General features: G+C 43.6%; 1 protein-coding gene across 1 annotated transcript in view; it reads right to left on the bottom strand.

Moving 5' to 3' along the window:
• Positions 1-27,282, bottom strand: part of EDNRA (endothelin receptor type A) — a 93,929-nt gene that overhangs the window by 58,326 nt on the left and 8,321 nt on the right. The window contains exon 2 of the mRNA XM_075348046.1: positions 26,697-27,141. Within this exon, the coding sequence (XP_075204161.1) occupies positions 26,697-27,080 (384 nt within the window). The 5' untranslated portion in view covers positions 27,081-27,141. The remainder of the gene's footprint in view (positions 1-26,696; positions 27,142-27,282) is intronic.

Genomic DNA, 27,282 nt, shown 5'->3' on the forward strand with positions numbered 1-27,282 from the left:
AACACCTCAGCTGCCATAACACCAGCCCCGGAGGTCCCACCCAGCAGCTGCGGCTTCATAGCCGCAAAATACCACAGGTGGCGTCACGAATCTTATATAAACGTCATTACCATCTTCCCCAATATCGCCAGATTATTTGACTCCGCCAGGGTCACGGAGTTGGGCCCCGCCACCGCTGACTATCCTGGACTAGTTTGGTCCGACACCGAGTCACCTAAGGCCCTGGGTCGGGCGAGTCACTTACTATACATTTCTAGCTCACTCTAATCAACACTTTCATCTCCGCACAAGAAAGGCATTTCCTGCTCAATCCAAATCAATTTCAGTTTTGGGGTTGGGAGAAGAGGCACACACAGAAGTATACATTGCAGAGCTGGTAATATCATGTTACTGGAGGAATACGTTGTAAGCCATTGTTGAAAGGTAGTGGCTGGAATTCGTCAAAGTTCAATTCCAGCAAAAATCCCAGTCAGGAATTTATGACTAGAAGACTTGTCTGCATATCACAACTTTTTATTTCCGAGCAATAGACATGAAGTAATTCATTCTGCCAAATATGTCTTCAGCTCATAAGGTAATTGTTTTTGTGTTTAATGCGGTAACGTCAGTTCTGCTATAGATATCACACTAGAATGATCCTTGTTGTTGTAATGTGACTTTTTGAGTGATCCTGTTACTGCAACGCAGGACTGTACGTCGCCCCGAGCTGATGGTTGGGACTAACATTTTGTTAAGTAAATATTCAAAGAAAGATTAGTCAACGACTAACAGGATAAAACTGTACATTGACTGGAAATGTTCATGTTAAAACCTTTCAGAATATTTATCACTTTTTTTGTCTAGCCACATGAAGACAAACCTTGTCAGCTATTGTGTGTCTTACTGTGGAGTATGAACCATAGCATCGTCCTTACAATCCACTGGGTTTCCACTGTTTTTCTACTAAAAATTGTTTTCGTGCAAGAAACATGTCGTAGCTAACAGCTTTAGAGAGGAAATCTGAAGTCATAATATCCTTGGCCTTTGAAACGATGAAAGAAGCATGAGGAACATTAGACATTTTAAGGCACTGCACTAAATGTACTCACAAGGTCTCAACCAAGATGAAAGACAGCCCATGCAGAGACTTTTACTGGAAGTCTACTCACGCAATAAGAATATGGAAGAATTTTCTATTTATAAGCAGCGAGTAAATACTTATTCCTAGTTGTATGGTCAAAAGTGTTTGAACTTCTTTTTTCTTTGGCCAGTAATATGTCAGTCAATAATGTTATTTCTAGATTATAATAACACTTTTTTCAGTTTTATCTCATGATGGAAAACGAAACAAAGTGTCAAAAAAAACAGAAAGAAAAACAAAGCAAAGGAGCTTCATACATATCAGACACTTTTGAACTAGGCATAAGTATATATTTTTTGTAGAATTTATCTTTCTGAAAATATAAAGTGCAACAGTTGACAAGGATAAACAATGGGAGACAGCAATGTGGAGCCATGGAAGAAGGTGGCCTGGGATGGTGATTCATGTTGGATGGCCGGGTATGAGCACTGCTTACCTGGGGAAGAGGTGGCTCCATGGGAAGAAGGTGGTCTGGGATGATGATTGACACTGGATGGCTGGGTGTGTGCACTTCTTACCTGGTGAAGAGATGGCTCTATGGGGAAAAAGTGGCCTGAGATGGTGATTGAAGCTGGATGGACGGGTATGGGCACTGCTTACCTGGGGAAAAGATGGCTCTATGGGAAGAAGGTTGCCTGGTATGGTATTTCACGCTGGATGGCCCAGTGTATGCACTCCTTACCTGGGGAAGAGATTGCGCTATGGGAAGAAGGTGGCATGGTATTGTGATTCACGCTGGATGGCTGGATGCAGGCACTGTTTACCTGGGGAAGAGATGGCTCTATGGGACTAAGGTGAGCCGGCGGAGGCAGTGTGGTGCTCACAGCAATGTTCTGCTGGAAACTTCAGGTCCTGGTATCCATGTGGCTGTTACTTTTCCATATATTACCTACCTACCAAACTCTTGAAGACTAAGTACACCCATTCGTGACAGCAGTGTTCCCTAAATAAGGTGGACTCCTTCATCAGAATAATGCTCTGCCACTCTGAATAAAATGTTCCAGAATGTTGCAGCATGTGAAATGATTCACTTCCATATTCCTTACATTAAAAAGGGTTGTCCCATTTCCTATTACATCTCAATATACAGGTCAGGCATCTTTATAACTGAGATAGGTTGCATTGTCCTCCCTGATCCTGAGCTGCACTCTTTGGTCACAGGACCCACCGTCACTTTCAGTGCAATACTCTGCTGTTGTGACGTCAATAGATCAGTCGTCTCTTTGTTGACTAGACATCATCTCAGACATTTCTCCCCTTTCTTATCGAGTGACATCCATAGCTAGGGGAAGAAAATATACATTGGCAAATAAAGGACTTCATATGCTGGAGAATGAACATGGGAAAAACAAAAATGGCAGATTGTAACAGTTTGTGAGGCAATATAGCACCTGCCAGAGATGTGCGATGCATGAATTGTAGTTTTCAGCATGGCACTTCCAGCACAGACATGCTTTGCCCTATTTGAGAATATCTAATAGGCGGGTCGGGTCTTGCTAGCTATTCCTGCCCCTTTATTCTGCCTGGCCTCTATAGATGCTAGACTGTATGGGATCCTTCCAGGTATGAGTCATTTTAGTCACGTGATTGAGACGTGTTCCAAATACAGACCATACAGTCTAACATCTACAGTGGCCAGGCAGCAGACAGATAGCAAAATCTGAAACACCTATTAGATATTCTGAAGCTGCTATCAATCAAATACCAGTGTATGGCCCTGTGCGCACTTGCCGGATTTTGCCGCGGATTTCCTGCGGTTTTGCTGCATGTTTCGCTGCATGTTATGCTCTTAACATCACTGCAGTGATTCACCAGCAAAACCTATGGGAAAAAAAAATGCTGTGCGTACTATGCGGATTTTGACAACTGCATGTTTTGCTGCGGGATTCCCGCAGCGAAAACAATTGCATGTCACTTCTTTTCCGCACGTCGCTGCGGCATTTCACTCCATTGACTGCAATGTAATCGTGAAATCCCGCATTGCGTTTTCCTGCGTTATTTCCTCCGGTATTTCGCGGTTTCGGGACATAATGTCCATCACTGCCTGCGGTTTGCAAAAAAACACGTGGGATCCGCCGTATTTTTACCTTCCAGCCGCGGTAAACACACAGCGGCGGCCTGGTATTCTCAGGCTGGGGAGGGCGAGGGCCAGGGTTAATGTCCCCCCCCCTGCCGCAGCCAAGAATATCAGCCAGCAGCTGCCCCGGGACTGTCGCATCCATTATGCGGCAGTACCGGAGTGTCCCCGACTCTTCCTGTTGCCGTGATGTGGTGGCAATCAGGGTAATATAAGGAGTTAATGGCGGCGGATCACTGCCACTAAGTCCAGGCTTGATCATATCAGCATCTATGTGACAGCTGACATGATCAACCTGTAAGTAAAGTGAAAAAAAAACACATACACCGAAAAATCCTTTATTTTAATTAAAACACAAAAAAGCCCCTGTGTCACCCCTTTATTAACCCCTCCCAAACACACAGCTCCGGCATAATCCACATCCTGCAATGCTTGCATCCAGCCGCGACTGACACAGACACTGCTGAATGCAGCCTCACAACGAGACAGCAGAGGTAACCACAGGTCATTTCCCATGGCCGGTAATGTGAACAACACATTTCCGCTCGGGAGAAATGCAGCGTGTGCTCACAGAGACTATATCTATCTATCTATCTCTCTATCTATCCCTCTATCTATTCTTCTATCTGTCTATTTATCTATCTATCTCAGAAGGAAATTACTTTTTTTTTTCTTTTTTCAATGTGCTTTATTGCATTGAATGCATTGAAACACATGTACCAACCCGCACGCGGCAGAACCGCAGCAATACCATGAACAATACCGCGGTATGACCACGGCAAACCGCATGCGGTTTGCCGCGGTTTTTTACCGCCGGTGCGGTAATCTTTCAGACCCTGCAGAATTTTTTTAAGAAAATTCCGTTTTCCAGTGCGCACAGGGCCTATTGCTGGAAATTTACTTCCACATATTTCTGAAATAAAACATCCAATCTCAGAAAAAATGCTATGCTTACATTCAGCATCCTAGCGAGAGTATAGCACTGGATTTACTTTATATATGAAAATCCTGATGGTTGGGTCCCTTTAAAGGATTTTGCTGCTTCAAGCAACTTGCTATAATATGTCATAGAACACCTTCAGTTGTCTTGTGGAGTTTTTGTCTCAACAGGTCAGAGCTACTTTGGAGGAACAGAGGGAACCTACACAATATTAAGAAAGTCATTTCGAGGTTATGACTGCTTGGAGTAAATATACAGTATTGAGCCTACTTGAGAATTGTTAGTATTGACTTTTGGGATAATTATTGCGTGACTCTTTTTGTATACAGGATAAAGCAAAGACTTATTTGAAAGAAGAGATATTGAGTTACTATGCTCAGATCACGACATGTTTCATTGGGTAGTACAGTATGTCTAATATTGATTGAAAGCTTGCCCATTGATATTGTATTGTTGTTGGCATGAGTATAGAGTTTACGTTTAGTATTCTGGGTTTCAATGCTAAAAACAAAGTAAGTAGAGAAATGATCTATCTATCTATCTATCTATCTATCTATCTATCTATTTATCTATCATTGGTTCATTGGTATTAAAGAGAACTGTCAGCAGGTTTATGCTTTGTAATCTGACAGCAGCCTAATGTAGGACCAGAGACCCTGATTCCAAAGATGTATCTCATCATTGACTGGATGAAGCAGTTAGGATAGAATCACAATTTTATCTGCTGCATATTGATTAGATCTCAGTTAATGATCTGTGTATAAACTGCCCACACCACAGATTTCTGTGTACATTGTATAGCGAGAGAGAGCTGCTAATCAGAGCTGTGGGTATGGTTGGACTAGAAGGTATGAACTCAGTTGTCCTTTAGTCATAATCTCTTGCTGGTAAAACACTGTATTGAAATATCAGAACACAGCCCAGTAAGTGACACATCCCTATAATCAAGGTCTCTGCTTCTACATTATTGTGCTCACATATTGTATAGCAAAAAACAGCTGACAGATTATATTTTAAGAGAAGGTGGAGAAATGTTTAGAGACAAAAATTTAGAGAAAAAAAAAAAAATGGGGTCTGTTTTATAATCTGGTGGTGTTTTACCGTAGAGGGCAGCAGCAGTGGTTGAGTGGGGTCACAGAAGGCAGGGGCGGTGGTTGAGTAGAGCGATGCGGCGGGCGGTGCAGCGGGTATCAAAGATGCTCGCTGCGGTGGCTGTGAGGCAGGAGGAGCATCCAAAAACTATCGGCAGAGTGGGCTTCAAAGAAATGGTGCCTGGAGTCGATGGAGGTCTCAGGTCAATGATAATCTGAGATCATTTTCCTTAAGTCCGCTGCAAGGACATCAATGGGCCGGTGGCGGTGCGTGCGTAGATGAGATGTTGAGCCGAGAGTTCCATCTGCGCACGTGTCGACTTTGGGCGCCATTATTTGAAGCCCGAATCGCGAATATTTTCAGAATGGCAGCACTTACCTCACACCCTGCAGCACTGCTCGCAGCACAACCCACACAGCGCACCACCCACAGTAATCCTGCAGCACAGTGCAGCATCTCCTGTAACCCCCTCTCCACCTCCGCGGTAAGCTACATTCGGATTATAAAACGCACCCCTCATTTTCGTCCCAAATTTTTGGTAGGAAAAGTGTGTCTTATAATCCAAAAAATATGGTAATTACTGTATATTACTTAGATTGCACCAATAATTCCAAAGCGCTACACAAACATCAACATCACTGTCTAAATTATCAGTACATCTTTGGAGCGTGGGAGGAAACTAGAGAACCCGGAGGAAACCCACGCAAACACGGGGAGAACATACAAACTCCTTGCAGATGTTGTCCTTGGTGGGATTTGAGCCCAGGACCCCAGCGGTGCAAGACTGCAGAGCTAATTACTTTATGTGTCGATGATCAAATGTATATGATTCTACAATTTATCCATTATGTTAGTATCATTAATTTTTTCAGTTCTCTCCAAAGAATAAGTTCCCTACTATTTTGGACACATGATAAATGTATATTATATCTATTAATGTAATGGAAATTCATTTAGGCAGTATGAATTTATGTTAATGGGAGGAAGTAAAGGGAACATATATAATTGGTGTGTATGTAATGGTCTGGTTAGTAGAAACATAAAGGTAATATTCCAACAGTCATTATAGATGGCTATCATCAAGGCAATGCATAACTAAATTAGCATATGAGATAGTGGTCACCGAAATGATGTGATTTGCACATTTGTAAAGATTTTATCTCAGTTAGAGACATTGCGAATGCTTATTGTTTCTGTTGTAAATGTCCATGCTGTGGGAATTAGGTTACCAATATGGGAACAAAGGTGTCTTAAGTAAAAAAAAAAAAATCAAATTCTCACGGTTCTGGTTTAAAAGTCGTGGAATTTTCTGAATCACCAATTCATAGAATAGAAATTTTCACAGATCAAATATGAGAACTCATACTGATGGGTCATGAAGATAAACTTTAGCTGAGCATGCTATGGGCATATAAAATACGTGCAAGATTTCAGTAATGCTTTGTACATGTGAATTAAGCCCACTCACATTCAGTGAAGACAGCAGTCCTTTCATACTGAAAACATAATTTGTGTTACTTAAAGGGAACCTGTCATCAGAAATTTAGCTTGAAACCTAAGAGTTTCCCCCTCTGCAGCTCGTGGGCTGCATTCTAGCAAGGTTCCTGTACTTTTTGTGGCCCCTTTTAAACTAAATTAAATACTTTATAAACTTGTACCTTTTGCTATGTAAATTTTGTAAATCGTCCATGGGGGCGGGCTCTCTGCTGACCATTGCTGTTCCTCCAGCACATTGACGCCGTCCCGCCACGCTCCATTTCATCCATCAGGACGCCACCCACTGCGCCCGAGGTGCCGCCCATGCCAGGACTGCTGGTGACGTGTGTCACAGGCACGAGTTATGGGCGGCGCTGTGATTGCATCGCAAGTGCCCGCCCATAATTTCGTGGACGCGCTTTCCCCCACTGCCTCCAGCGTTCTGCGCAAACGCTCGCTGGCCAACTGACCTGACGTCACCTCCTTCCCATCTTACCCTGCAGCAGGGCAAGATGGGAAAGAGGTGACGTCGGGTCATCTGGCCAGCAAGTGCTTGCGCAGAACGCTGGAGGAAGAGGGGAAAGTGCGGTCACAAGGTTATGGGTGGCACTTGCTGATGACACTCACAGCGCCGCCCATAACCTCGTGCCTGCGCAAAACGTCACCAGCGGTCACACGTGCACACAGTGCACAGTACCGCTACAGGCGCACAGCGCATGCGCAGCACCACGGGCGCCCAGGGGTGGCGTCCTGAGATATGAAATTCAGCGTTGGGGGACAACGCCAATGTGCTGGAGGAACAGCAACGGATGCAAGAGAGCCCGCCCCCATGGACGATTTACAAAATTTACATCGCAAAAGGTACAAGTTTATAAAGTATTTAATTTGGTTTAAAAGGGGCCACAAAAAGTACAGGAACCTTGCTAGAATGCAGCCCAGGAGCTGCAGAGGGGGGAACTTTTAGGTTTAAAGCAAAATTTCTGATGACAGGTTCCCTTTAAACAAGTCTCAAAGAATAGAAAGACAGGAACAATTGCTGGTTACCCAATCTCAGATTTTTCTGGTGCCACATTTCTATAATTTGCGTTAGTTATATACAGTAGATACAAGAAGGAGACACCCCTGTTAACATACCCGGTTTTTATCTTGTAAGCAAATCATAAGTAGAAGAACCATTTTAGAACTTTTTCAACATTGAATGTCACCAATAATCTGTACAAAGCCATTGAGAAACAAACTGATATTGTTTGAGGGGAAAAACAGAACAAAACTAATGTGGTTCTGTAAGTGTGAACACTCTCTAATAATGGGGATGTGGTTGTTTTTAACATTAGCCAATCACATTAATAATCATGTTAATTAGTAGTCAGTAAGTACACAGCTGCCATCATGTAATGTAATTCTGATTAACTTCATGTAACATTTAGCTTTTCCTGAGATTATATTTGTTGCATTTTACACAAGAAGCCATAGTACGTAAGCAGCTTACAACACAGCAAAGGGATCTCATTGTTGAAAATTATCAGTCAGGAGAGGATACAAGGATTTTTCTAAGGCATTAGATATACCATAGAACACTGTGAATATTGTAATCAGGAATTAGCTTACATTTAGCACAAGAGTGGCATTACCTAGAATTGGATGCCCCTCAAAAAATTATGAAAAGATAAGAAGAAAATTGGTCCAAAAGACTGCCAAAAGGCCTACAGCAACATTGAAGGAGCTGCAGAAATTTCTGCCAAGTACTGTTTGTGTACTGCATGTGCCAGCAATATCCCATGTTCTTCATTTGTCTGGCCTGTGGGCTAGAGTGGCAATATGAAGGCCTATTCTTACAAAGAAAACCCTCCCCCCCAGTATTTTTTTTGTCATAAACAACAGCAAGTCTGCCAAATATTTGTGGGGAAATGTGGTATCGTCGGATGAGTCTAAAGTTGAACATTTTTGCCATAATCCCAAAAGATAAGTTTGGCACACTGCCAACACTGCGGATCACCAAAAAAAGACCATACTCACAGAGAAGCATGGTGGAGGCAGTATTATGCTTTGGCACTGTGAAGCTGTGGCGACGAGGACAGAAGCAGAGTGGTGGTGCTGTGATCACATCATACACAGCTTCTATCAGTGCCTTGGATCCAAGTCATTTTCAGAGTGCGGCGATGAAAGAAACTGTGATAAGTGACTGCAGCGCCGCCCCCTGAAGACACCTTGTTCTAGGAGGGATGGTTGATGCTGCGGGGAACTGAGTGCAACCCCATCTACAGATGATGTTTTGTTTGCGACTCCTCTCAAATGAAATGTCACAGGAAGTAAAGTAAAAAGAAAATCTAATTAATGGATTAGCTGGATAGCGAGAAGTATAGTGTATTTTATAATTAGGCAAATGAGAAAAATACTTAAGGCTTAAAAATAGATAGATAGAAAGGACATCTTAGGTATTGGATGACCCCTCTAAATTGTCTTTGCATTTAATTCCTAGAACTTAAGTGAAAATCAGATCTCTTATGGATTGCAGACTAAATGTGATGGGGCAACGGACTGTGTAGTTGTAATGAAAATGGAACAGGTCTGGCATTGTATGCACCAAAGCTTAACAGAATGTAGTCTTCAAGCTTGCTTGTAATTATATTTGACCTGCCACTTGTAGAAAGTTCAAGAGAACTTCCTCAGTCAAATGATCCTTCTGTCAATGACTAGAGTTGGGAATTAATGAAAACAATTCCTGCAGCTACAAAGTAACAATGTGAACCTATGTGAAATTCTCACTGCATTTCAAAGCTCTTTCGAGGAATTCTCAGTCATGGCAAGCCGTCCAAAGATTTAATCTAAGCTTACCTTGTACCTTATATAGAAGAATAAATAAGATTTAAACATTTCAACTTTACTTATTTTTTTTTTAAGGCTTCAATTATTTTTTTGTATTTGATACCATTCAGTAATTACTAATGCTCTATTCACATTTCCTTTTGTATTTCTGATCAGTTTGAGGAGCAGAAAATTGGAAAAAAAAAGGTTCAGTTAGGGGACTCATGGAAATGTTTCTTGTTTCTCCCACAATGTCTTTAGGTTGAATCTGTTCCATCAACAACAAGTGCATCTCAATAAATTAGAATATCATCAAAATTGTATTCTATTTCAGTAATTCAATACAAAAAGGGAAACTCATATATTATATAGAGGCATTACAAACTTTTTTGTCCAATATATAATAACAAATAAGAGCCTGTATCTATTTTTTTCTAAAAACACTGCCGTGTATAAGAAACATCTCATCATGGATGGCCATCCTTCATGCTTTTTGTTTAATGGATCTGTTTTTAAGCACGGTGTATCCCCAGAACACTCAAGATGTTTTGAGATACCTTTAGTGGAAATGGATCTGTTCAGAACAGACATAAATACAAATCAGATATGAAAGTTTTTGGTTTTAAACACATCAGTGAAATAATCTGTTTTAAAGCAGGATACTTGGTTTCCATTGGGTATAAAATTGGATCCGCTTTTGTTTCTTTCCATTTTTATGTTCAACTGAATCTGTTACAGATAGATCCTAAAGAAAATTGTGAACATAGCCTTATCATCCAAAGCATTGAGTTATAAAAAAGTTTTAAAAAAAGTTCTGCCCAAAAAAAGGAAATGTCATCAAAGCAGGAGAGGAGAAGGGGTTAACACCATGCATTCGCCAGAAATGATGTAGAATTGTTGATTAATTAATAAATCTTTTATTCCATAGGTCTACGCGTTTCGAGGTATGAAACCTCTTCCTCAGGACCAGAATATCAACAATACTATGTATTGTTGATATTCTATGTATATATATATATATATATATATATATATATATATATATATATACAGTACAGACCAAAAGTTTGAACACACCTTCTCATCTCTAGAACAACTATTAAGAGGAGACTTTGTGCAGCAGGCCTTCATAGTAAAATAGCTGCTAGGAAACCACTGCTAAGGACAGACAACAAGCAGAAGAGACTTGTTTGGGCTAAAGAACACAAGGAATGGACATTAGACCAGTGGAAATCTGTTCTTTGGTCTGATGAGTCCTAATTTGAGATCTTTGGCTCCAACCACTGTGTCTTTGACCTCCGCAGTTTTGTATCACACATGTTAGGCCCCTTTCACACATCAGTTTTTTGCCATCAATCACAATCCGTTTTCTCGACAGATCGACGGATCCGTCGCAGATTGTGGCAAAACTGATGCGACAGATCCGTTTTTTGACAGATCCGACTAGCTGGGGGCTAAATAATAATTGGAGCATGCTTAGTTTAAAATTTTGATGGATTACGACATATCCTGTGCCCATAGGCTTTCATTTTACCAAACTACGGACGGCGACGCTGTCCATTTTTTTGACGCAGACAAAAAACATTACTTTGACCGTCGTCTCCGTCGGCCAGACAAACAATTTTCGATGGATCCGTCGAACAATGGATGAAACGTGAGGCCATCCATCGCTAATACAAGTCAATGAGAAAAAAACAGATCCGGCGACATCAGTCGCCGGATCCGTTTTTTTCAAAATTTCACGGCTTGTGACTCACAGCAAAAAATTGATGTGTGAAAGGGGCCAGAGATTGGCTGTAAATGTTACCAACCTGTAGATAAAGAGCTAAACTACAGGTTAATAGCGTTCTAAAGCTGAGCTGCGCGACCGATGCACTGAAAAATTGGCTACCGGGAGTAAATTACCTTTATTCCTCGCAGCAGTCTCCTGCTTTCAGTTTTAGGGCTTGCTCACACAAACATATACATCGGACGAGTACTATTCAATGTTTTATCAGACAGAACTCGATCTAATGTTATACTATGGGGTAGTGCCGACTAGCCCTTTTTTTCTCATGCCAATTTGGCATAAGTAACAAATCACATCATGCTGTGACTAGCAGTTAATATTGGATGGCGCACACCCATTGAAGTCTATGGGTGCATGTAAAACATCAGACAGCACTCAAATGTCATCCCAGTGCATTCCAATTTACACCGACACAGACAATGGAAAAGATGGAGAAATTAAGATCTTCCTCTTCTCCTCAGCTATGCTCCCATTCTCGCATGCAAGAGAATCAGATCACAGTAAATGACACTCGGATCAAACTCTGATCAGAGTTTGAGGTGAGTGTCATGTGCTTAATCGCCCAATTCTCTTGCATAAGATAATATACGGATATGTGATCTCAGCCTTCGAAGTGTTTCACCGTGGTTTCAGTCATCGATCAGTACACGGTGAGTGATGGCTATAATCACACCCTGGCTCATTAATACATTACAGAGAGGATTGCTAGTAAATGTGCTGCTTTGGTCTGATGAGTCCTAATTTGAGATCTTTGGCTCCAATCACCGTATCTTTATAGGAAAGGTGAACGGATGGACTCTACATGCCTGGTTCCCACCATGAAGTATGGAGGAGGAGGTGTGATGGTGTGGGGGGGCTTTGCTGGTGACACTATGGGGGATTTATTCAAAATTAAAGGCATACAGAACCAGCATGGCTACCACAGCATCTTTCGGCGGCGTGCTATTCCATCCGGTTTGCGTTTAGTTGGACCATCATTTATTTTTCAACAGGACAATGACCCCAAACACACATCCAGGCTGTGTAAGGGCTATTTGACTAGAAGGAGAGTGATGGGGAGCTACGCCAGATGACCTGGTCTCCACAGTCACCAGACCTGGACCCAATCGAGATGGTTTGGGGTGAGCTGGACCGCAGAGTGAAGGCAAAAGGCCCAACAAGTGCTAAGCATCTCTGGGAACTCCTTCAAGACTGTTGGAAAACCATTTCCAGTGACTACCTCTTGAAGCTCATCAAGAGAATGCCAAGAGTGTGCAAAGCAGTAATCAAAGCAAAAAGTGGCTACTTTGAAGAACTTAGAACATAAGACATATTTTCAGTTGTTTCACACTTTTTTAAGTATTTCATTCCACATGTTTTCATTCATAGTTTTGATGTCTTCAATGTGAATCTACAATTTTTAGAGTCACGAAAATAAAGAAAACTCTTTGAATGAGAAGGTGTGTCACAAATTTTTGGTCTGTACTGTTACAGCTGCTGCTCACTGTGTACTAAGCAGTGACTGAAGCTGAGCCGGCTGCGCCTCTATGACTGAAAGCAGAAGTGAGGAATAGAGTTAATTTCCATGGCAGATACTGATACAGGGAAAGCAATGATCAACGAGGTAGAGCTCCACTGTCCTTTCCCTCCCTCAATATTCTCTAGCTGAGATCTTAAAGCTCATGCAGCAGTCGCGATGACATTACTTCATCGTACCTGCTGTACAAAGCAATGAAGGCACAGCTTCAGAAAGATCCCTGCTGAGTCAGGAGAGGTAAGTTGTTTTTTTTGTTTTTTATAAATCAGTGAGTACACAGTGGCCATAATACTAAATGGATAACTATGAGGCATTATACTATGTTGCGGACTATGGGCTGGTTGTTATAATATATGGAGGACTATGGGGTACATTATAATATGTGGAGGATTATGGGTGTGCATTATACTATATCGAGGACTATGTAGTGCATTATAATATATGGAGGATTATAGGGGTGCATTATATTTGGAGGTGCACTATAATAAATGAAGGACTATGGGGGATGCATTATATATGGAGGACTATAGAGGGTGTATTATATTATATGGAGGACTAAGGGTGCATTATACTATATGGAGGGCTATGGACTCTGCATTACTCTATAAGGAGGACTTCAGGGGTGCATTATTCTATATGGAGAACTACAGGGATACATTATAATATATAGAGGACTATGGGGGGTGCATTATATATGGATGACTATGGAGCGTGCACTATAGGACTATGGGGTGTTCATTTTACTATATGGAGGAGGAGCATGCATTATATTATATGAAGAGCTGTGGGATGCATTTTACTATATGGAGGGCAATGTGGGGTCCATTATACTATATTGAAGGCTTATAATATTTACAGGGCTACGTGGAAGCCATTATAACATTTGGAGAGCTGTAAGGGAACCTTTATACTTTATGGAGGGCTATGTGAGGTTTATTACATTGTATGCAAGCAATTATACAGTGTGAAGGATTGTATGGGGTCCATCATATTGAGCGGAGGGCTGTGTGGGGGACATTACACTGTTTGGAGGGCTGGCTAGTGGGAGTCTTTATACAGTGAGGAGTGGTGTGGAGGCCATTATACTGTATGTAAGCCCATTATTCTAAATGGAGGGCTGTGTGGGGGTCACAGTTGGGGATTATACTGTGTTGGGGTCACCATACTTTGCTGGGGTAGTTGAGGGGTGTACAGTAGGGTCATCATAATGTACATGCGGAGGGTACTGTGGAGGAATTCACTGTGTGGTATTATACAGTGTTTGTGGGGCACTTTGTTGGCATCATAGTCTATGGAGAATCTAGGGGCTTCAATAGGAAGAGAATGACTTTGAAAGGGCAGAAAGGTTCAGACACATGCTATTATGTGACCCAGCTGAACAATTTTTTTGGGGGGGCAATTAGAATCTCAACTATGGGGCCCCATTATCTCTATGTACGCCTCTGCCAATGGGCTAATAAAGTATTTTTGATTATTTTTTTTACTGTTGATTGTGATAAACATGAGCTCTTTGTGATCACTGGATTGTATCAGAATAGATCTGGATGATAGAAAATCAAACTGTTTAATAAACAAAGCTTTCCTTTCAATAACTTTTTATAAACATATGGAGATGGGAAATCACTTGGATGAGCACAGGATTGGATATTGGCAGCAGCGTGCTTGAGATATTACAAATGATCAGAAATATTATGTATGTGCAGCAAAATGAAAGAAAAGAGAACATAGCTGAGCATGAGGGGCTGTAATAAATATGAGTCTGACATTGCAGCTGATGCCCTGTGAAAATGATCTCCATATGTTGGGTGAATGTTAACCTAATACAGATGTGACCTGCGGGACCTCTTATACTGACATGATGTTTTGTCATTTGCTCAGATGTGAACTGATAATACTATGGCCAAAACCGTGATTACGATAAACATTCTGATTGCACTCTTACAGAAACAGAGAAGAGTGACGTACTCAACATTACTACTCCTTCCATTCTTGTTCAATCAGACCTATTAGGCCATTCACCTATTTCAATTGTGAACCTTTAAAATAATGTCTGTGCTATTGAGGAATATCAGTTTCTATAGTAAGAATTGGAAGCTACCACCATGCTGCTGTCGCCGGTGGGGAGGACGCCACTGCACTGCGCTCGCTAACGCTCGGGTCCGGCGCTGCTGAGACGGCTGCTCGGTGGCTGGAGTGGTGGGCCGGATCCGGGGACTCGAGCGGCGCTCCTCGCCCATGAGTGAAAGGGGTGGTTGTTTGTGGGGTTTAGTCCGTGACGACACCCACGGGTCGTGGTGAAGATATGCACCACCGCTGCTGGTGACGGGGATCCCGGGAGCGATGGTAGGGAGCAGCTGGGATGTTGTTTTCCCCCTCCGTGGGTAGGGGTCGGTGGTCCCGGGGCCCGGTGATGTTGTGACGGGGAGGCAGGGTTGGTGAGGTGCAGGGTTACAGGGACAGCGCGGCGCGGTGCCGGATGGCACGGGTGTACTCACTCAGCAAGAAAGGTACAAAGTCCTCGGTAAACCAAACGGCTGGATGGATGGGTCCCGCAGCCGGCTGCTGTGTCTCTCCCCGGACAGGTGATGGCGGCTGTCTTTCCCTGCACCTTGATGTTGTCTTTCTGACTACTATGGATTCCCAACGGTAGTCCGCTCCCCGGTGTATGGGTACCGGAGGAGCCCGTTTGCCCGCAGACGCTGGCCCTTGGGTCTCTAGCCTTAGGCGGTAGCTGTATACCCTCACGGTGTGGGCAGTTGCCTTCAATCGGGACTTTTGCTGTTGTGAAACCCTTGGGGTTCCAGTCACATTCGGATCTGACTATTGTCGGCGGCTCCAAGCCTGGTCAGGGTCCGATGGCCCTGCCTGTGTGTGCTGGCTTCACTTCGCTCCCCGGTCGGTACCGGTGGGCCGTCGCCCATCCCCGGTCCTACGGTTCCGCGTCGCTCCACCACTCCTGCAGACGGCCACCACCGTCTGCCAACCTTGCTGTCAGTGCCTTGGCCACAAACCCAGACACCCATGTGCTTGCTCCTCACTCTTCAAACTCCAACACTAATCTATCACTTTTCCCGCCTCCAGGCCTGTGAACTCCTCGGTGGGTGGAGCCAACCGCTTAGCTCCGCCTCACCTGGTGTGGACATCAGACACTGGAGGGAGGCAACAAGGGTTTTTGTTTGGCTGTTGTCCCTGTCTAGTTGGGGTGGGTGTGTTTGTGTGTTATCTGTGACGACCTGGCTAGGCCAGGGCGCCCGCCACACTGCTATACTATAATTGTCCCCCCCAACCCCACAAAAAAAAATTTCAAAATTCTCCATTCCCGTGCAAAATTTCATTTTAATAGGTCTTTAATCTTAAGGATCTCTCCACTTTGTGAGACAAAACAAATCTAGCACACCTAGCTCTATGAGATCTACAGATATCACTTGCTTTTAACACTCAGAGCATTAGATTGTATCTGTACCAGTATTTGCCCTTCTTTAAAATTTACAAAACAGTAGAGAAAAACAGATAGAATGCACTCAAAAGTCTACACAGCAAAAGCTTTAATATAACACCAGTCCAATACATCTCCAGTGCTAGTCTATGGACGTGAAGGTGATAAAACAATGAATTTACTACTGAATTATTATTATTATTATTTAAATTAATTGGCAAAAAAACATTGAAAAATTGTCCTGTCAATAACAACTGAAGGTGGGCTTATGGCTGGTATAGCTACTTTTTAGAAGAGGGGTCTTAAGGACCACCAAAAGGCTTATTCAGCTTTCCCTTTATTCAAAGGGAAAAACATTAATTTGGCTTGTAACTCATTATTTACTTGGTTATGGCCGAGACAACTATACTATCAAAATATGATAAAACTGACAAAATATACTATAAATGAATCACTTTATTCAAAAGGGAGTTTGTCAGAAGTTGTGACCCCTAAAAACACGTAAAATTGCCATAGATAGAGAGAGTAGTGTAAATATAAGGGAGATGTGACTTCAGGTTGCATGACAAGAAATTATTTTTATGACCTCTACATTGTCAAGGAGGTGACCCCTTCATATGTAGTACCCAGGAGATGGCCTCCTTATGTGTAGTGCCCAGGAGTAGAGTTGAGCGCGGTTCGCGGTTCTCCAGTTCTAAGCTCGAGTGATTTTGGGGGCTGTTCGAGATCGAACTAGAACTCGAGCTTTTTGCAAAAGCTCGATAGTTCTAGATACGTTCGAGAATGGTTCTAGCAGCAAAAAGCAGGGCTTTTTACAGCTACAGTGTGCAGGAGCCATCGCTGGCAGCCTGCCAGAAGCTGGTAACCAAGATAAACATCGGGTATCCAAGCAAAGCGCTTTGGTTAGTAACCCGATGTTTATCTTAGTTACGTGCAGGAAGCCCACACTTCCCCGCTCAGCTCAGTCCGCCCCCTCCTGCCCGCGGCATGTACACATACACACACACACACGCACACACACACACACACACACACATGGTCCCGCTCGGCTTACCTGCGGTGATGAAGTCCCGCCATCCCGACCTCAGCGCTGTCACTGTCCTCCATGGCCGCCGCTTGTCACATCACCTCTCGCTTCCGACCCGAGACTGACTAGCGGTGACGTCACGGACCTCTCGCGATACTTGGTGTGAAGGTGCCGGTCATTGAACTAAGTGACAGGGGCTGTCGGCAGTGCTGGAGATCAGCGCAGGTAATGTACCTCGCTGACAGCAGCACTTGTCATGCCCTGCAGTGACCTGGGCTGACCCATTGATGTTAGCTCAGGTCACTGCACTGCTCTCCCAGCCAATGGGGAACATCCTGCTCTTCATTGACTGGGACAGTGTGGATCGTCATGGCAACCCCTTGGATTACACCAGACCTGGATTTGTTTTTCATTCTAATAAATTGGTTAAAGAGGGAATGTTTTGGGGAGTGTTTTTTCAAATAAAAATGTGTTTGTCGTCTATTTTTTTTTTATTACTGACTGGGTTGGTGATGTCGGGTATCTGATAGACGCCTGACCTCACCAACCCCAGGGCTTGATGCCAGGTGACATTACACATCTGGTATTAACCCCATATATTACCCCGTTTGCCACCGCACCAGGGCGCGGGATGAGCTGGGGCGAAGCACCAGGATTGGCGCATCTAATGGATGCGCCACTTCTGGGGCGGCTGCGGCCTGCTATTTTTAGGCTGGGGAGAGTCCAATAACCATGGACCTCCCTAGTCTGAGAATATCAGGCCCCAGCTGTCTGCTTTACCTTGGCTGGTGATCCAATTTTGGGGGACCCCTACGTGTTTTTTTTTAAATTATTTATTTAATTTAAAATAACAGCGTGGGGTGCCCTCAGTTTTGGATTACCAGCCAAGGTGAGGTTGCCAGATGTGGTCTGAAGGCTGCAGCCGTCTGCTTTACCCTAGCTGGCTACAAAACTAGGGGGAACCCTACGTCATTTTTTTTTCATTTTTTTGGCTAAATACAAAGCTAAGCACCCCTTAGTGCCACATGAAAGGCACCAAAGGGTGCTCCACTTTTTCTCCACTTTTTCTCCATTTTTTCTCCACTTTTTCTTCACTTTTTCTTCACTTTTTCTCCATTTTTTTCTCCACTTTTTCTCCATTTTTTTCTCCACTTTTTCTCCACTTTTTCTCCACTTTTTCTCCACTTTTTCTCTCCACTTTTTCTCCACTTTTTCTCCATTTTTTTCTCCACTTTTTCTCCACTTTTTCTCCACTTTTTCTCCACTTTTTTTTCTCCACTTTTTCTCCATTTTTTCTCCACTTTTTCTCCATTTTTGTCTCCACTTTTTCTCCACTTTTTCTCCACTTTTCTCTCCACTTTTTCTCCACTTTTTCTCCACTTTTTCTCCACTTTTTCTCCACTTTTTTCTCCACTTTTTTCTCCATTTTTTTCTCCATTTTTTCTCCACTTTTTCTCCACTTTTTCTCCACTTTTTCTCCACTTTTTCTCCAATTTTTCTCCACTTTTTCTCCATTTTTTTCTCCACTTTTTCTCCATTTTTTCTCCACTTTTTCTCCATTTTTGTCTCCACTTTTTCTCCACTTTTTCTCCACTTTTCTCTCCACTTTTTCTCCACTTTTTCTCCACTTTTTCTCCAATTTTTCTCCACTTTTTCGCCATTTTTTTCTCCACTTTTTCTCCATTTTTTCTCCACTTTTTCTCCATTTTTGTCTCCACTTTTTCTCCACTTTTTCTCCACTTTTTCTCCACTTTTTCTCCACTTTTCTCTCCACTTTTTCTCCACTTTTTCTCCACTTTTTCTCCACTTTTTTCTCCACTTTTTCTCCACTTTTTCTCCATTTTTTTCCACTTTTTCTCCACTTTTTCTCCACTTTTCTCTCCACTTTTTCTCCACTTTTTCTCCACTTTTTCTCCACTTTTTCTCCATTTTTTCTCCACTTTTTCTCCATTTTTGTCTCCACTTTTTCTCCACTTTTTCTCCACTTTTCGCTCCACTTTTTCTCCACTTTTTCTCCACTTTTTCTCCAATTTTTCTCCACTTTTTCTCCATTTTTTTCTCCACTTTTTCTCCATTTTTTCTCCACTTTTTCTCCATTTTTGTCTCCACTTTTTCTCCACTTTTTCTCCACTTTTTCTCCACTTTTTCTCCACTTTTCTCTCCACTTTTTCTCCACTTTTTCTCCACTTTTTTCTCCACTTTTTCTCTACTTTTTCTCCATTTTTTTCTCCATTTTTTCTCCACTTTTTCTCCACTTTTTCTCCACTTTTTCTCCAATTTTTCTCCATTTTTTTCTCCACTTTTTCTCCATTTTTTCTCCACTTTTTCTCCATTTTTGTCTCCACTTTTTCTCCACTTTTCCTCCACTTTTCCTCCACTTTTCCTCCACTTTTTCTCCACTTTTCTCTCCACTTTTTCTCCACTTTTTCTCCACTTTTTTCTCCACTTTTTTCTCCACTTTTTCTCCATTTTTTTCTCCACTTTTTCTCCCTTTTTTCTCCATTCTTTTTCTATGGTCGGTCTACCCATTAGCTCTGCCATGCATACTGTAGCTCTACACCTACTGCACATGTTACTTTATGATTGACATCTCTTTCGTACCAGAGCTATCTAAGCCTACTCTGACCCCATATTTGTCATTACTATATTGTCCTTGTACTGTATTATGACATTTGTATCATGTGTTTCATTTCTTGCTGTGTTGCAATTTTTTTGCTGCATCCCAATTGTACCTCTACATTGTTCGAGTTTATGTTATTGTTCTCTCACTCTTATGTGATACTGATTATTGTCATTTTTCATGATTACATGCAGATAAGTCCAATCTGACGAAGGCTCAGGCCGAAACGTCATTTGTAACTTGTTTTGGACAAAAACATATATGCTTATGAAACATTTTTTTTCTTAATACGGACCAATAAAGAGTGATTTTGCATTACTATCCGTTGTGACTTACTGACTTAGTCTGGGAGATTTAGAGTGCCGAGGTTACTCACTAATTTTATCTATTATTACCTCTGAGCACCTATATACCAGTGAGCAGAGCTTCCTCTACAGTAGTTCTCCTGATTAGGCATGCCCTTACCTCATGAGCAGGGCATTGCAGCTTTGGTAGCAACCATTACGACATGGACTCTGCTGCTGTGGACCCGAGAAGAGTGAGTGCAGATTCATTGCACCCACACTCCTCACATGAAGGGTCCGTACTCCTAGAAAATGGGGGATACGTTCCCTGAGTGTCTCCCCCCCATATTCTAGACGGTCCAGAGTCGTCGTGGGACCCCTTTATTTTTTTTCTTACAATAAATTGGTGAAAGAGGAAATGTTTTTGGGACTGTTTTTTCAAATAAATTTCTTTTGTCGATTTTTTTTTTTTTTGTTAGTACTGACAGTTTATGATGTTGGGTATCTAATAGACGCCATGACATCACAAACTGCTGGGCTTGATCTCAGGTGACTTTACAGCTAGTATCAACCCGATTTATTACCCCGTTTGCCACTGCACCAGGGCACGGGATGAGCTGGGGTGAAGCGCCAGGATTGGCGCATCTAGTGTATGCGCCACGTCTGGGGTGCCTGCGGTCTGCTATTTTTAGGCTGTGAAGGCCCAATAACTATGGACCTTCCTACCCTGAGAATACCAGACCACAGCTGTCCGCTTTACCTTGGCTGGTGATCCAATTTGGGGGGGACCCTACTTTTATTGTGTAATTATTAATATTTATAAAATAATTATAAAAAAGAGCCTGAGGGGACCTCCACATTGGATCCCCAACCACGGTAAAGCTGCCAGCTGTGGTTTTCAGGCTACAGCCGTCTGCTTTACCCTAGCTGGCTATCAAAAATGGGGGGACCCAACGTCATTTTTTTTTTAACTATTTTTTAAATAGAAAAAATTAATGGGCTTCCCTGTATTTTGATTGCCAACCAAGGTAACGGCAGGCAGATGGGGGTGGCAACCCATAGCTGTCTGCTTTATCTGCGCTGAGAATCAAAAATACCGCGGAGCGCTACGTCATTTTTTTTAAAGATTTATTTTTACAGCACTGTGATGTCCAGCAATCAAAATACAGGGAAGCCCATTTTATTTTTAGTTATTTAAATAAATAATTAAAAAAAATATATATGGACTCCCGCTGCATTTTTTGTATTGCTAGCTAAGGGTAATCCAAGCAGCTACTGGCTGCTAACCCCCACTGCTTGGTGTTACCTTCACTGGCAATGGAAAATCCAGGGAAGCATTTTTTATTTTTTTTGCCAAAAAACTACAAAAAAAGGACGTGAGCTTCGCCATATTTTTGTATGCTAGCCAGGTATAGCAGGCAGGTGCTGGAAGAGTTGGATACAGCGCCAGAATATGGCGCTTCTATGAAAATGCCATTTTCTGAGGCGGCTGCAGACTGCAATTCGCAGCAGTGGGGCCCAGAAAGCTCAGGCCAACCTGTGCTGCGGATTCCAATCCCCAGCTGCCTAGTTGTACCTGGCTGGACACAAAAATGGGGCGAAGCCCACGTCATTTGTTTTTTAATTATTTCATGAAATAAGTGAAATAATTAAAAAAAACGGGCTTCCCTATATTTTTGGTTCCCAGCCGGGTACAAATAGGCAACTGGGGGTTGGAGGCAGCCCGTGGCTGCCTGCTGTACCTGGCTAGCATACTAAAATATGGCGAAGCCCACATAATTTTTTCAGGGGGCAAAAAACTTCTGCATACAGTCCTGGATGGAGTATGCTGAGCCTTGTAGTTCTGCAGCTGCTGTCTATCTGTATGGAGAAGAGCAGACAGCAGCTGCAGAACTACAAGGCTCAGCATACTCCATCCAGGACTGTATGCAGAATTTTTTTGCCCACCAAAAAAATGACGTGGGTTTCGCCATATTTTTGTATGCTAGCCAGGTACAGCAGGCAGCCACGGGCTGCCTCCAACCCCCAGTTGCCTATTTGTACCCGGCTGGGAACCAAAAATATAGGGAAGCCCGTTTATTTTAATTATTTCACTTATTTCATGAAATAATTAAAAAACAAATGACGTGGGCTTCGCTCCATTTTTGTGTCCAGCCGGGTACAACTAGGCAGCTGGGGATTGGAATCCGCAGCACAGGTTAGCCCGAGGTTTCTGGGCGCCTCTGCTGCGGATTTCAGTCCGCAGCCGTCCCAGAAAATGGCGCTCTCATAGAAGCGCCATCATCTGGCGCTGTATACAACTCTTCCAACAGCCCTGGAGCCGGGTGGCTTGTTGGGTAATCATGAGTTAATACTGGATTTGTTTTACTAGCCAGTATTAAGCCAGAGATTCTTAATGTCAGGCACGTTTGACCCGGCCATTAAGAATCTCCAATAAGGGGTTAAAAAAAACACCACACAGAGAAAAAATACTTTAATAGAAATAAATACACAGACACATTAGAGACTCCATCTTTATTACCCCCTGTCAGCCCTCCACGATCCTGCTCTTCTGTCTTCTTTCTTTCTAGTGTAGTAGTAGTGACGATTGTAGTGAGGATGAGGTTCACCAGCTCATCACTTGGGGCTGGGGAACCTCATCCTCACTACAATCCTCACTACAATCGGGAAGCAGCGTGCAGCCTTCACTCCGTGAGTGATCAGTGCTGGCTGTCAGCGGTAACAGCGGTAACGCTGACAGACGCGTTACCATAGCAACGGTGCTCTCGGAGCCGCGGTTAGCGGTGACGTCACCACTAACTGCGTTGCTATGGCAACGGTGATCTCCGTTATTGACCGGCTGTGTCAGCCGGTCCCTAACGGAGCAGGGAGTCGACCGTGTGCTAGAGCATGTCGCCGGTACACGGCGATACACATATGTGCACCGTGTACCGGAGAGATGCACTCTCAGGTCCTACATGACGTGTCATAGTCATGTGACCAGTCTGTAGCCAATGAGATAATAGCCACGTGACTGGTCACATGGCTATTTTGACGTCACGATAGGTCCTGCATCTCTGCTGGCAGTGCAGGTCACCGGGAGGATTCAGCGATCATCGGATGGAATAGCGGCAGGAGACAGAGTGCAGGAGGGATCGCGAGGACCGGTAAGTGTTATGGCAATGTTTATTAACTGTTTGTGTACATTTATAATGCATTTTTATGTGTTTGTGATTGCCTCCCATTATAGCCTATACGTTCGAGTTTGGTTCGTCGAACGTTCGACGAACCGAACTCGAACGGGAACCCCGTTCGGCGAACCGACCTCGAGCCGAACCGGGACCGGTTCGCTCATCTCTACCCAGGAGGTGGCACCCACATGTGTAGTGCCAAGGAAGTGGCCTCCTTATGTGTAGTGCCCAGTAGGTGGCACACACGTGTAGTGCCAAGGAGGTGGCCCCCTTATGTGTAGTCTCAAGGAGGTGGCCCCCTTATGTGTAGTGTCAAAAAAGTGGCTCCCTCATGTGTAGTGCCCAGGAGGTGGTCTCTTTATGTGTACTGCCCAAGAAGTGGCCTCCACATGTGAACTGCCCAGTAGGTAGCTCCTATATGTGTAGTGCCACGTAGGTGGCCTCTTAATGTATAGTCCCCAGGAGGTGTAGTGTAGTGCGTAGGAGGTTGCCCCCTTATGTGTAGTGCCCAATTGGTAGCCCCAGCATGTGTAAAGCTCAGAAGATGGCATTCTCATATGTAATGCCCAGGAGGTGGCCACTCAAGTGCCCTGGACTGTTGCACTGCACCCTGGTGATGGTTCTAGCATTCAAAAGGGGGGCCGCTAGAGCCGATACTCAGAGTAAAGGTGAGAGGCTGTAAAGTGTTTAGTATACAGAGCCATGGACAATAGCCATGAATTTCCTAGCTACGCAGCCTTTCATGACTATCATTCAAGGAATGCTTATACTAGTTTCCCTGTCCTCTATAAAGTGCTGTCCAGTAGTATTGTGGGCTCATATTTTAATAATAAAAATAAATAAAATATTAAATGGGATGTCTTATGAAGATAACTTCTGTTCATACTGTATGTCCTATGAATGTCATATAAAAAAGAGGTCTCCAACATAGAAAGGAAGACTGCTCTTTGCCTTTACATGGAGATGTACCTTAATGGCTGTTAAGCGGGCTTTACACGCTACGATATATCTAACGAGATGTCGGCGGGGTCACGTCGTAAGTGACGCACATCCGGCATCATTAGTGATATCGTAGCGTGTGAAAGCTACGTGCGACGGTGATCGAGCAGAAATACTCACTTTCTCGTTCATCGTTGACACGTCGCTCATTTTCTAAAAATCAAACGTCCAGTTGTTCATTGTTCCCGAGGCAGTACACATCGCTCCGTGAGACACCTCGGGAACAATGAACTGCAGCTTACCTGCGTCCCGCCGGCAATGCTGAAGGAAGGAGGTGGGCGGGATGTTTACGTCCCGCTCATCACAGCCCCTCCGCTTCTATTGGCCGGCTGCTGTGTTCCGTCGCTGTGTAGCCGAATGTCCCTCCGCCTTCAAGAAGTGGATGTTTGCCGCCCACAGCGAGGTTGTTTGGAAGGTAAGTACGTGTGATGGGGGGTTACAGCATTGTGCAACACAGGCTAGAAATTGCCCGTGCCGTACAAACGAAGGGGGCGGGTGCGATCGCAAATGCGATCGCACGAGAAATCGACACATGTAAAGCAGCCTTTATGCAATGCCACATAGTTTGTCTGGCCAGAGGTTCTCTGAAAATCAGTTATTTATGTACTGTAGTGGTAGATAATCCTGAAGATAACAGTTGATCACTGTGATGACTTCCAGACAAAAAGAAGTTTTCTACTAAGGCCAGAGTCACACTTGTGAGTGACTCGAGTGTGACTCACGCAAGAATTGAGTGGTATCACCCGGCATGGCCTATATAGAAATACATGCAGCTGTACGCTCCTGTACGGAAAGCGGCATGTCGTGGCGGGTGATGCAACTCAATTCAGATGTGAGTCACACGTCTAAGATACAGAGTTCTTCATTGAAAATAGATGAGAACGAACTATGAGAACAAACTTTGTGTGACACAACTAGAGGAGATCTCAGAGATGTCCTGCTATATTTTTAAGAATCCAACAGTCAGCTAACTAAGGGTGTTGTAGCGCTCGCGTCCCTGCACTGCTCGCATTCCTTCCCTCAGGGATGCTCCCTCAGTCACCGCCATGGCCGGTCTGCACCCCCTACTCAGCTTTCCTCCACGTGGGCGTTCACTGCTTCCCCGCGCCGCACAGGTCCTCTGAGAGTGCTTCTAGGGTGAGTACGTCCACCACTGCCCTTCTCTTAAAGGGCCAGAGCACCATTTCGTGGAAGAGCCTCTCAGCCTATCACTGAGAGGCACTGGGTATTTAAGGCACTCTCCCACTAGGGGAAGTGACTGATCAATGCATTTAGTTAGTGGTTTGTTCCCTAGGCAGCCAGTTGTCAGGTCCTCTTGTCCACTATGCTTCCTGTTAATGTGTACCGTGTCCTTGCCTTTCTCCTAGTCCCGTTTGTACCATGGTGTCTGTCCATCCTAACTGTGCCTTGTGCTTCAGCTACCCCGGTGGCCACAGCTTTACTTGTGAATGCGTCCACCCTGGTCGTGCCATCTGCCTCAGTTACCCAAGGTGCCCCAGCTTTACTAGTGACTGTGTACATCCATCCCTGCCGTACTATCTGCCTCAGCTACTCCACTGGTTGCAGCTTTACTAGTGACTCTGTCTGTGCGTCTTGGCCGTGCCATTTGTCTCAGTTACTCTGGTGGTCCCAGCTTTACTAGTGACTCTTTCTGTCCGTCCTGGCAGTGCTGTCTGCCTCAGCCATCCTGGTGGTCCCTGTCTATACTAGATACTCTGCCCTAGTGCTCAGCTGCAACAGTAACAGTCTCTGGCCTGGGACTGGCACCTACCGTCTACCTCTTGGTGGGCGCTTAGTCAATCAAGCCCCTCCCACTAAAGGGTAAGGCCTCCATCCCCCTGTAGTCCAGTGGGTCCTCTCTTTGTGCTGCTTTAGCATCTCCAGTGGCGAGTGTTACATGTGTGTTTTTCATTGTCCCATCCTTGTTAAATGACAACTGGTTGGCTACATAAATCTGAAGATTGGTCGTTTAGTGTCCTTTTTAAACAAGCCAATCATACTTTGATAATATGATTGTTTGGTGCGCATACAATGTCATGGTTTTCAGCAGCACATATCCTATTAAGATTATATGTTGCCGATATGCTGATTTTTAAGCAAATTTAGAAACCATTTCTTGAATGAGCATTTTGTTCGCTTATCAGGTGATTGGCAGTCTGTTTAGAAGGACTGATAATTAGGAAATAAGTGTTCCTAGGAATGCTCATTCCTGACAATTGGTCAGGGTAAATAAACCCATAACAATTTTTTACAACTCTTTATGTATGAAATTGTATAAACAAGCAAGAAAGCTCCTACTGGGAACCATGACTGAGAAGAGATTAAAGACTAAAGATCTCGCTTACCTTAAAGACAACAATGGGAATGTCAATGACAATGTAGATAAGGTCTCCGAGTGCCAGGCTGGCTATCAGAGCATTAGGTCCATTCCTCATGCACTTGTTCTGGTAGATTATTCTGAGAAGAGTTGCATTCCCAACCATCCCGATGATGAAAATAGCACACGATAATGTGGTGTTTATGTACTTGAAGACATAGCTGAATTTACTCCTCTGAGGACACGAGATAAAGGTACTGTTTGGTCTCAATGAACGCTGAGGAAAGGTCCTGTTCATTGTGAATTCAGCTGTGGTGTCAGTCCGATTGTGCAAGTAATCCCCAGCATTTTTACTGATAGCAAGTCCGGTCAATGCCAGCAGCACAATAACTCTCAGGCCTACACAGCCCATGTTTCTTTATTGTCCACAATCCCACAGGGAGTCACTTCGAGGGGGGCCTCTATCTGCTTACCTGGAACAGAAAACACATGTATGTTATATACATGACTACAAGTAAAGAACAGGCCAAAATAATTATTAACCTATCACAATTAAGAAGCCTAATTACACCCCTTGGATGCACCCCACATTCATGTTTATATATGCTGATCCA

Source organism: Anomaloglossus baeobatrachus, chromosome 1, assembly GCF_048569485.1.
Source record: "Anomaloglossus baeobatrachus isolate aAnoBae1 chromosome 1, aAnoBae1.hap1, whole genome shotgun sequence".
Lineage (NCBI taxonomy): Eukaryota > Metazoa > Chordata > Amphibia > Anura > Aromobatidae > Anomaloglossus > Anomaloglossus baeobatrachus.